Source organism: Nanorana parkeri, unplaced genomic scaffold (genome assembly GCF_000935625.1).
Source record: "Nanorana parkeri isolate BGI_ZX_2015 unplaced genomic scaffold, ASM93562v1 scaffold165, whole genome shotgun sequence".
Classification (NCBI taxonomy): domain Eukaryota; kingdom Metazoa; phylum Chordata; class Amphibia; order Anura; family Dicroglossidae; genus Nanorana; species Nanorana parkeri.
The window spans coordinates 330,837-342,258 of record NW_017306433.1 but is presented as its reverse complement, the minus strand read 5'-3'; the positions used below and the strand labels follow the sequence as shown (position 1 = coordinate 342,258).

The window sequence follows — 11,422 nt, the reverse complement described above, 5'->3', positions numbered from 1 at the left end:
CGTGCGACCGTTTCTACTGTACGGTCGCACGTCTTTTGTCGAGCCAACATGTTCGAAAACCCGCCGAGAATCGTACGATTCTCGGCGGGTTTCTAGCCTGCTCGCCCGATAGCTGCGGAACGGGCCGGTGTGCGCACGCACACACTGCCCGTTCTGCATTACCGTCATCGGAAGCCCGCCCCTCAGCGGGACGGGCTTTCGATGATCGCAAGAACGATCTGCCCGTCCAAGGTGGCCAGATCGTACGGGCTTTCAAGAAGCATACGACCATCGCAAGACAAAAGTCTTGCGATGGTCGTAAGGTGTATGGGCACCTTAACATTAACATTGGGGGGGGAGGGGGGAGGGAAATTATCCTTTAATGTCACTTCAACTTTGTACCTTTTAAACCAGCACAGGAACATTAAGCACACAAACTTTTAGTGAACCTGGGGAGGTGACGAGTACTAAAAGACCCATTATTAACATCTGTTAGCAGGCACTACTAGGTATCTGCAAGCTGTACAGTATAGCATGTACCTAATTGATGAACACAGATGCACTGCAAATTGCAGACCAATCTTTCCATGCCCCTCTACTGCCAGAGCCCTAATTATAGTGACGGGCCAATAATAAGGCACATACAGTAGTAATGGGAGAAGCCAGGGACACCAACCAGATTAGGTTTGGGGGTCTTGAGGTAATCTACAAATCTGAGACAGCATACAGGATCTGGAAGGAAGTGCTGTTACATTAAATGCAGATGAAAGGTGTGTAGTGTTTTCTCTACCTAGAAGTGCTGCCGACTTCTTTCTCTACCTCCACAGGGTCACCTAAAAATATATTTATGTTTCAGCATAGACCATTCTTACAACACTTCATTTACCTTATACTCTTGATCAGGCAGCATATTCAATAAAAATGTGACCATCTTTTGGGGAAATTCATACTTCACCGTCCAAAATAACAATTCTTCTAGAAAACATTTATGTTTCAATACATCCATAATAGACTGATCTGTAAACAAGCAGAAGATAAATGAGGTACGTGCCAGACTGCGCTATCAACATAGCTACAGATCTATCTACCATGCTGCAATACAAGAAACAAGCTGCAGTAACATTAAGAAGTTTGTTTTACAATAGCGGATGGATGTAGAGGTCAACAAGTGATAACAAGCACTTACAAGCAGTGGAAGAAAGTTTCGGACATCTTAGAGACTCTCTGAATGACATGTCACCGTCTACAAAACAACTTTTCAACATGTGTGTGCTGCAGTATGCCATCCTTCAAATTGGGAAAAAACGCAGGGGGCCTTTGCAGCAAGCATTGACAAACAGATTCTCACCCCATCAACCACAAACTTTGCAGTCAGACTATAATTTGGATGAAATTATACTGTACAGTGTCTGTGTGCTTAAAACACGTCGGTTATTCACACTGTCCATGTCCCATTGGCATGATTTTGCTTCACTTCCTGTTCTGGAAGATGCAACAGGAAGTGAGGGGAATTCCTCACCTAGCTGTCACTGGAATAAGTGTACCCATTGGAAAATATTCCCTTAACTCTTGCTCTGGTGACAGGGATCACCAGGACAAATAGCGAAAGTCAATCTATCTACAGGGACAACGATAGTAATAAAAAATAGGGGTTGTAATCCTTCACTACGCTACCCACAAATGACAATAAATAAATAAAGTTTAGGCTATACATATGCTTTATAGATTATTCATGCTGAGCGTTTTGTAGCGCTTTTTCTACCCAAAAAACCCCATTCATTTCCATAGCCATGTTCACCTATGAACGTTTTGTCGCTTTTAGCAGAACACCCGTCGCTTGAAGAAAATACACGAGCTTCTCTTTGGCAGATTCTGCGCTTCTTGGCCCCATAGACGCTGAGAAATGTGCATCTGTCCATTCACATCAATGTGTCATGATCTGCTCACAAAAACGTGCGACTGTATGTGTGCGCAGTTTACGCGCAAGCACGTGCTACACAAAACGCATGTTTCAATGCGCAAACATGCTGCCGCTCAGGTGTGAATGAGGATTCAAACCGAAAGCTGGGGGTTTGGATGCACTGATAAAAAGGAATTAGCAGACACATTGGAAATTTAGGATTGAAGCCGCAACATATTTTGCTATTCGCAAGAGCAGGAAGGCTCATGTTAGAAGCATCGATTGCTGCAACAGGACATCACCCATAGAATTTTCTGAAAGTGAAGCTTTCCATTGCCCATAGAGAGGAAAGTAAAAGGTTTGCTTAGCCTCCATCCCCAGCAGCAAGTACGCGTCTTCCCTTGCTGCCGCTATTGGCTGCTAAGAGCAAAATAAAATATTTGGATGTTTTGACTCACTCGCTCACACTATAGGCCTCCGGATTGGCCCAGCACAGTCATATGAATGGAGAAAGAAGGCCAAATCCCTGTGTAAGCTTCGACAAGTCGATTTGAGGCTTACACAGAGCTTTCTTTACCTGGTTCCAGGGGCCATGCAGAGTGACACAGGAGTGAGGAAACAAGTATATGCTACTGGGGAAAGGGGAGCCAAGTGAACCTTGTATTTGGCCCTGTATGGGCACATTTTTCATTTTAAAGCAAATTTCTACCTTTGCTGTCAAATTTGAGAAACCTTCACTATATGTTTGTCATGTGTTCCCATTCACACAGCATGGGAATTATTTTTTTTATAGCTATATCTCTTACATTTCGAGTTGTTTCTTTGGAGCAGCTTTATATATAGGACCCTATGGGAAGCTTGAAATGGTTTAGAATAGCTTGGAAGGTGAAATTAGGGGACAGGTGAAGGGACATCTTTTAAAAAAGTTAATTAACATTCAATGTACCATCCAAGCCTTGAGATCTTTAATCCTTTGTTAGGACAGACAGTTCTACACATCTAATTCACAACTGATAATGAGATTGCCAGCACAGTAAGTCAGGGTTACTTATGATAAACACAACTCCCCTGAGCCCCTGCGTAAAAGGGGAAAGCCAAGTAAAATTTTATAGCACTTGTTCTTTGAAAAACCTGAGAGGTAACATCTACTCTTTATTTCAGCTCTCTGCTGTCACTGACTCTACAGTACCCGTCATCACACAGATGTGATCAAAGTGGCTGAATGTGATCAAAGTGGCTGAATATGTCATCTCTGACACAAACACTATCTGCATGGATTTTGCATGTTCTCTCTGTGCTTGTGTGTCTTTCCTCCGGGTACTCAGGTTTCCTCCCACACTCCAAACACATGCTGGAAGGTTAACCAACTCCTGTCTACATTGGCCCTGTGAATCTCACATGTGTATGCATGCGAGATAAGGAGTTTTCAATCTAAGGTCCCTAAGTCGAGAGAGAGAGAGGGCGAGAGAGAGAGGGCGAGAGAGAGAGGGCGAGAGCGTGAGTAAAATAGGACCCTTACAGCTGTAAGCCACTTGAGGGCAGAGACTCGTGTGAATGAATATAAAGCTCTGCATAAACTGACAGCACTATATAAATACCTGTAATAAATAATTGACATTTGGACACTTGTCAAGGTACAGGGACTTGCTAGGAAGCACAAACTTAAAGCCTTCCATACAGCAGTATGGACTGCTCTGAGCAACGTAACCCAAGACACTTGACATTCACTTGTTTGTTTTTACTGATGTAATGTTAAGAAGTCAGCAGGGTCATGTGAAGTAATACATACCTTTGGTGCTACTGCTTAACTTCACTCGTTTTCGTTTGCCCACGGATGGCCTGTCATCCTGGTCCTCCTGCAACAACAAAAATGTCAACTTAAAGGAAAGCTAATTCTGTACACGGGTCTGCACTTCTGGGTGCCTGTACTAACAATCTGGTGCTAGTATACATCGGATGATGTGCACTGCAAAGCATGCCTATACTCTAAATGTAAAAGAAAGTTGGAGATATTAAAGCTGCCATTAGATTGCTTAAAAACAAATGTAGACTCTGGGATAGTACTGATCTTGGCTTCACTATCAAGCGAGTAACTGAATTGAAACAACCACATAGAATGGATGTTGAGCCTTTCCAGACACTAAATGATAGACTCGCAGAAGAATAGAGGGCTATGACATGCAAGAAGGGAGAGGTCTAGCTAGATAATCACCACATCCTGGAGTGTCAATTCCCTAGTAGGTTAAGAGGCACATTGCAAGTCAAAGTGTTTATGGAAAGGGAAAATGCTGCACAAATTTTAAATACTTGATTTTTTTGAGCCTCTACAATTTTTTTAAGTTGGTGATTAGGGTGTTTTTAAAGGGTAAAGACCCACTAGACACATTTAAAATGCAATTTAGCAACATCTCTATCTTTACAGGTTCACTGAGACAGTAAGACCTACAGGTTATGGTGACTAAAATCCAAAAGGAATCAAAAAGAGCCCCCCAAGAAAGTCAATGTGTAGCACAATAAAAAAAAAGTCTGGCTGTGCATCTGGCTGTTGGGGCATAAAGAGATGATTTGCATGACTCCTCTCAATGTCAGAATACCCAGAGTCTTGTTTGTGCGAAGATTTTCCGACAGACTCCTTTGGTCAGCTGATCGAGGGATGCCAGCTGAAAGGGTGACAACAGTGGCACCCACTGTGGGAATTTCGCACAGTGTATGGCCACCTTAAGAAGGCTTGGCCCTTCTCACCATATCCTGTGCGGTTATACCATCTCATTAGGTCCCAAACCCAACTGAGAAGAAGCCATACTATCCACACATTAAACTGATGAGACAAAAAGCCTGAAACTGTACGTAGTTTGCAATAAATGGCTCTATAATATTAGGCTTTATTTGCACTATACGCCAGCGATGTGCTCCTGGCTGTTGGGGCATAAAAAAATTATTTGCAGTTTCATTGTCACAGGTCGGCTAGAACTATGAGGTGAGTGAAAAGCACTCACCTCATAATTCTCCTTTAAAAAAATTTTGCTGGTCATCCGACTACCTTTCTCAATTCAGTTGCCTTGATTTATTTTTTTACAGAAAAGTGAAAAGGGCGATTTACTAACCTCTTCGGAAGAATCAGACGCCGCTGAAGCTGCTTTTGCACCTGCAGTCTCTGCAAGGAAAAAAAAATGAACATTACATTTTGTGTGAAGCTTCCAAACAAGATCTGTTCCATCCAAGCACTGAACTAAACTAATGATCACTGCAACAACTTCCCATATGAAAAACTGATTCATAGAAGAAATTGTAATTTGTGTGACTAGTTTTAAAACCTGGTTAGCAGGACTTGGGAACTGTATTGTGATTAGAGCTCCCAGTGATTCCTGGGGAGCTCTGCAGACATGAACACCTTTCCTCCTGTGTTGACACTAATGGGGGTCGCCCAATATGTTTTTTTCAGAACTGATACGGATACTGATTATGGGCCACATGTCAGGCCGATAACCGATATTGTGTCTACATCCAGCTGCGGAATTTTGCGCCGGCAGATGAACACATAGCCCAGTGAAGGGGCTGTGTGTTCATCTGCCAGCAGCAAGATTCCGCAGTCGGCAACTGAATGTAAACAGCAGGCAGTGGGTGGTGCAATTTCACATTGCAATAGCCAACAGCAGGCTGGCTATTGCGCCCGCCCACTGCCTGCTGTCAACCAGCAGAGGAGCGGACCCGAGAGAGATAAATAGGGCTAAGGGTGAGATATGAATTGGGGGGAGGAGGGGGGGGGTGTAGAGGCTTCCCTTCACTGTCAGCATCGGAAATATTGGTCAATGTAATACCGATTCTTTAAAAAGGTTTTAATATCGTCCCCAATCATCAGTAGATCCGATAAATCGGTTGACAGGAAGCGAGCAGAATCTTTCTAAATGAGACCGAGATAGAAATGACAACTTTTAGTAGAGAATGAAGGGTTAGAACCTTTAAGTGTTTTGGTGTCTGTGTCCCGAAAGGGTAGATTCTCTCTAGTCAAAGAATGTGAGGGGAATCTTCCCAACTGATCTCAGATCTAACCCTCAGCTTTAATTAGGATTTTAAAATAACATATATACAGCTGACAATGAAGAACAGCCCATTATGGTAAAAGAAGTTCAACCTTATGTCTGCATATTATTGTTTAAAGTGACACTAAAAGGAGTTAAATCTTAAAAATGCATTCAAAGTACCTTAAAAGAGAGCTATGAGGCAACCTTTTTTGCACATAGTTCTCTTCAGGGTCACAGGAGGACATATACTGTACTAATGCCCTCCGGTGATTCAAAACTCAGTATATAGCGGGCTATTGCCCTGGTTATTAACTGACAGTCACCGCTCTCTTCAGGGAGAGGATAAGGAAATCAGCGATTGGCCGTGTGTGTGGCCGTGTGTGTTCACTGACTTCCCGATCAATAGAGCCGATGTGTGACAGCTTCAGGGTTACAGGTCGGCTTGAATTATGGGGGGGAGTGGAAATCACTCACCCCATAATTCTCCTTTAACTATTAACAAAAAATTTATCTTATTTGTGTATCACTCGGCTGTAGATCCTCAAATCATCTCTGAATTGGTGCTGATACTGTCCTTCCTTCTGGAGGGGGCTACATTTGTTCCCCATGGTCCCTGTGTGTGTTGTAAACTAGCCACTGCTCCAAGCTCACTCCTGTGATGAACTACAATCTCAATACAAATTAGTAACCTAAATGTGAGATTGTAGTCCATCACGGGAGTGAGCTTGGAGCGGTGGCTGCGGTCTGGTGCGATCAAAATGCTGCAAGCACTATTTTGATTGCACCGCACCAGACCGGACCGCAGGCACAATGTGCCCTGCGATCCCATACGGGGCGATCGCATTGCGGTCAGAGGGCGTGGCTACGGTGCCATTCACTTCAATGGCCTGCCACGCCACCTCCTGCCCCACAAAATTGAGCCGGCCGCAATGCGATGCAGTGTGTTCCGGCCAGAATCGGGCCGGTACGCACTGCATCTGGTGTGAACCTAGCCTTAGGGTACTTGAATTGATTTTTAAGATTTAACTCATGAGTTTAGCGTTACTTTAAGACCAGACAATACAGTGAAATGATACCAAAGCATATGGCTATGTCACAGACCTGGCAAAGTACTTGTACTCGGTGATTGATCCGGAGCCACGCTGGATTCTTTTTCTTCAGGGAAGCCCAGGCCAGAGCCTTTAAGTGCAATAAGGTACTTTTCATGACTCTTTGCATATGAACTTTCTGCAGAACCTAGCAAAAAAAATGCATGGGATTTCTATTAGCAGGAAAATCTGTTTTACAGTTACAGAGAAATCTGTGACAGGAGAGTAAAGATCACAATAGGCTAAAACAATGCAGAAATCACTATTTACTAATGAACTTATTGCTCTTATTGTCGGGAAATTCGGCAGTGAGCCGAGTCCATTATATTTTCAGTCATGTGCATCTCTGAGTTACAACCCTTTTCTGACTGACTGGGATCCCAGCCTGTGGGGTTCTCTACCGCCTGATATGTTATATGGTTTCCTTATGTATTTGTATGCCTAATTTTCCTGGTTTTAATTGTATAATTTCTTTGTTCTAATAATAATAATAATAATAACACAAATATTGAAAAAGAAAAATCAAAAGTTTTTTTTATGCAGCATCGGATGCATTTCTTTATTTAAAGTGCACGGATGCCAATTAATGTGTAAGACCCCGTTCACACCTAGGCAGTTCGGCTGCATGGATTCGGCCGCACGGATCCGCTGACATGAACGATCCCATACATTGCTATGGGGACCGTTCATGGGTCCGCATGTTCCGAACCGCCCTCTGCACTATTTTTGCCGTGCTGATCAGTGCAGTTTCCATACAGCTTTCTATGGAAATGTGCTGATTAGTGCGGTTTTGGCCGCTTTCAGCGCTGAAACGTAATGAAAAACTCCCAAAACTTCCCCTTGAGATCAACGCGTTAACCACGCTGATCCGCAACCACCCTGGTGTGAATGGGCTCTAAGTGTTACCCTTCCAGGTAGTTATTACCTCTGGTAGAGATCACAGTACTCCCCCTGATAATGCCTTCATCTCATTTCTGAGAGCCATTTCTTCTCATTTCTCTTTGTTCAAGCATTACTGGGGGCTCAGCATCTAAGTCTTCTACTAGGACATCACTTTGGAGATCACTAATGAACAGAAATGCACCCAGAAAGAACTTTACACTTCACCATTAATCTGCAGACATAAACAAGTCACTTGAATATGCGGTTTACCTGCGAGTCTCCGAGTGCTATTTTGAAGACAAATGATTAATTTTAAAGGATAAACATTTGATAAAAAGCCTGTGAAACGGTTTCCCAATTTTAGCAAATACTGTAAACATCAGTGAGTTGGAGTTTGTAACAAGTGGTCTACACTGCGATTATGTCCTTATCAGTTACAAATTGGATCCTACCAAACACAACATGCTGCTCATTTCCAGATTTCAAGGTGAGGATGGGGAGGAAGTGTGGACACTATTTATTGTAAGCTCAGCCTGACACAGAGGCCACCTTCCCACGCTCATCTCAGGCTGATTTGTAATCTTTTGAAACGGACCTGCAATTTATTTATTTTTAAAATTGTTCTTAAGATACTCTGAAGGGAATTTATCAAAACCGAAGCAGACAAAATCTGGAGCAGCTGTGCGTGGCAACCAATCAGCTTCTGTCTCTCATTTTCAAATCTTAACTGAACAAACTGAAGAGAGAAGCTGATTAGTTGGCATGGGCAACTGCTCCAGATTTTGATAAACCTAATTTTAAAGATTACAATGATATAAAAATATAGATACTTGAAAGACCTTCAGAAAGAATTGGCAGATATGGGTGTAGCGCCCTGGTGGAAAGGGTGTTATTAAATCTAGTGTTTATCAGATTGTATGTGGTCTGATACTAATCTGTAGTTTGGTCCATGTGGTTCTCCCCCACAATCTATCATTGCTTGCCATCTGTCTGCTGCCAGAGGTACTACAAGGTGTGCCTTGGTGATAGAACAGAGCAGCCAATGGGATTACCAGGAGTAGATATCCCTTCCCAGCCAATCCCTGTTGAAAGAGCCAGTGGTGCAGGCTGGGGGAGGAGATAAATACTCGGGGTGAGCCATGTGAGCTCTCTTCCTCCCTCAGGCACTGCCTGCAGGGGGAAGCTGTGCTGGACTGCCTGAGCTGACCAGGCCTCAAAGCCTGGGGACTAATCTTGGAAATCACCCTGGAGACTGGTAGCAGCAGGTCCAGTGGTTGCTGTTGCTAAAGGCAAGGATCGGTGACTCTTACCTCAAGTAATGCAGTGTCAGGTGTTGACCTGCTGCGCATGGGAGCTGTAGCCACACTCTCCGAGAAGCCATGGAGTCTACACCTACCAAGATGATCCTAACCCTCCTCTCGCCCTCTCCCTGAAGTTCTTCAATAAATGTTTCAAGCATCATAACTACAGCCTGGACCTCACTTCAATCGTTCAAAAGAAGGGTGGTAATTGCTGATGGGCAAAGTAAGCAACAATACCCCTAGACAAGAAGAATTAGAGCTGTCGTAGCCCATAGCAACTGACCCTAGTACTAAAGGTGTGCTGGTGATCCATAATAGAGGTTTCTTACAGAGGAAAGACAGGGAGACCTGCGAGTTCAGCTTACTGTAGATCACCCCTTCAGAGCCACCGGTAGCGTTATCCTGTATTGGGATAGCGCTGACCGGGAAGGGGGGAGTGCTAAACTAGTAATAAATGCATCCATATGAAGGGATAACAGTGACTAGCTGACCCCTGGGGAAATCAAATACTGTAATGGGGGGGAATATTCAGGTTGCCAGTGCTGAACTCTCCTTCTAAAAATGACAGTTGCCTGGCTGTCGTGTTGGTGGCTTTCTTACAATCTGACCAGGAGGTCAAACTTCACTCTTTCTCTGTCTACATGCTTGTTCCAGGTCAATGACTCAAAGTGTCTAAACCAGAGATGGCCGGGGCAGGGTTGGTTTTATTTTATTATGACTTCCATTCATAAAGGAAAACATATGAATAACATTTAACAAAAACAAAAACACTTTTTTTGGTACAGCGTATAAGGCAAGCAGCCTTAGGGTTAGTTAAATTATCTCCTTAAAAAGGAGCACTATGAGGTGAGTGCTTTTCACTCACCTCATAGTTCTAGCCGACCTGTGACAATGAGACTGTCACAGGTCGGCTCAGTAGATCGGGAGGTGAGCGAACACATGCCGGTGTTAGCTCACTTCTCGACCCTGTCACGGCTCTCTGCCGTGACAGGGGAGGGGATGGATTCCCCCCTCCCTGCTCCGACCCGCCAGCGCTGACTGGCAGAACGGACGGGGAAGGGGGCGGATACAGCTGGCTCTGCCTCTAGATAGGCAGAGCCAGCTGTCACTCACGCAGATGGGCGGATCTCGACATGGATGTCAGGATCCGCTCCGGCGTCTCAGTATACCGCGAGCTGTAGCTCGCGGTATACTGAGCTTAGGGTGACGGGAGGACGGTAGTTTGTGTCCTCTTGTTACCCTAAGGAGAACTATGGGGAAAAGCCCTAACCCCATAGTTCTCCTTTAATAAACCTTCTCCCCAGGTCTGTTAAACATATTCCACATCCACATTATATATTTTTATTAATAATACCCCCGGCCTCCAGCTCCTGTTCCAAATCTTGAATTTTTATTCCACACCCCAACCCCTCATATGTTTCTTTATATGGACACCAAAAGGGGACAGTAAATAGTTTTAATATCTGGCAAAAACACAACCCAATCTAAATGATGGGTAATGAAAGGTGTACGGAAACATTTTTGCATTTGTCCGGCATTGGGTCACACCAGTCTGAACACCACATGAAATGCTTAGGCTGTGCTATCATAGTCACATCAATGGTGTACCCTGCATGGCACACGTCTACATAGGTGGAGGAAATGTAAGAGCAGAAATCTTATAAAAATGAATTGGTCAGTGGCAAGAAATTTCTCAGCTCACTCTATCTCATCTCTGCTCTCACAGATTGAAGCTTTGTCAGTGTGGGTTATATGCCAACCGGTCAGGTCTGTTTGTACAGGCAGCTGAAGGAGACATATGGAGTGTAGCAATAACCATTTCTGAGAAGTTCTTACTCAGCTGAGAGGAAAGATAATACAAGACAGTGCAGAAACAATTCAGATGAGTTGAGTATAATTGGTGACTGGAAGGTGGATCTGACCTGCAGTTAACCTGCTACTACCCGCTTCAAGCTGTATGTGTTCATTAGAATGAGATCCGAGAATAAATACATCCTCAAGTTTACTCAAACCCCCATCATCTCATCACTTAAGAAAAAACACACAAAAAAACTTAGAAGCGTGTTGTACATTTACTAGAGATGATGAAAACACAGCCATATGGTGCAGAGAATGATTAGTGCATTCAGCTCGACTCCTACACACAGAACCGAGCCAGTTTTTTGGCACTTGAAATTGTACTACAGCAGCGATCTGTCTTTACCATCACACAACATAGCCAGAGTTATACGATTCGTGATGATGAAAAGG

At 43.8% G+C, this 11,422-nt stretch overlaps 1 protein-coding gene across 1 annotated transcript in view; it reads right to left on the bottom strand.

The window, feature by feature from the left end:
- The window catches only part of UBR3 (ubiquitin protein ligase E3 component n-recognin 3 (putative)), a 132,347-nt gene that overhangs the window by 98,845 nt on the left and 22,080 nt on the right, over positions 1–11,422 (bottom strand). The window contains exons 4-8 of the mRNA XM_018554562.1: positions 9,268–9,283; positions 7,015–7,124; positions 4,984–5,033; positions 3,669–3,735; positions 866–996 (exon numbers count right to left, since the gene is read on the bottom strand). Of these exons, the coding sequence (XP_018410064.1) occupies positions 866–996; positions 3,669–3,735; positions 4,984–5,033; positions 7,015–7,124; positions 9,268–9,283 (374 nt within the window). The remainder of the gene's footprint in view (positions 1–865; positions 997–3,668; positions 3,736–4,983; positions 5,034–7,014; positions 7,125–9,267; positions 9,284–11,422) is intronic.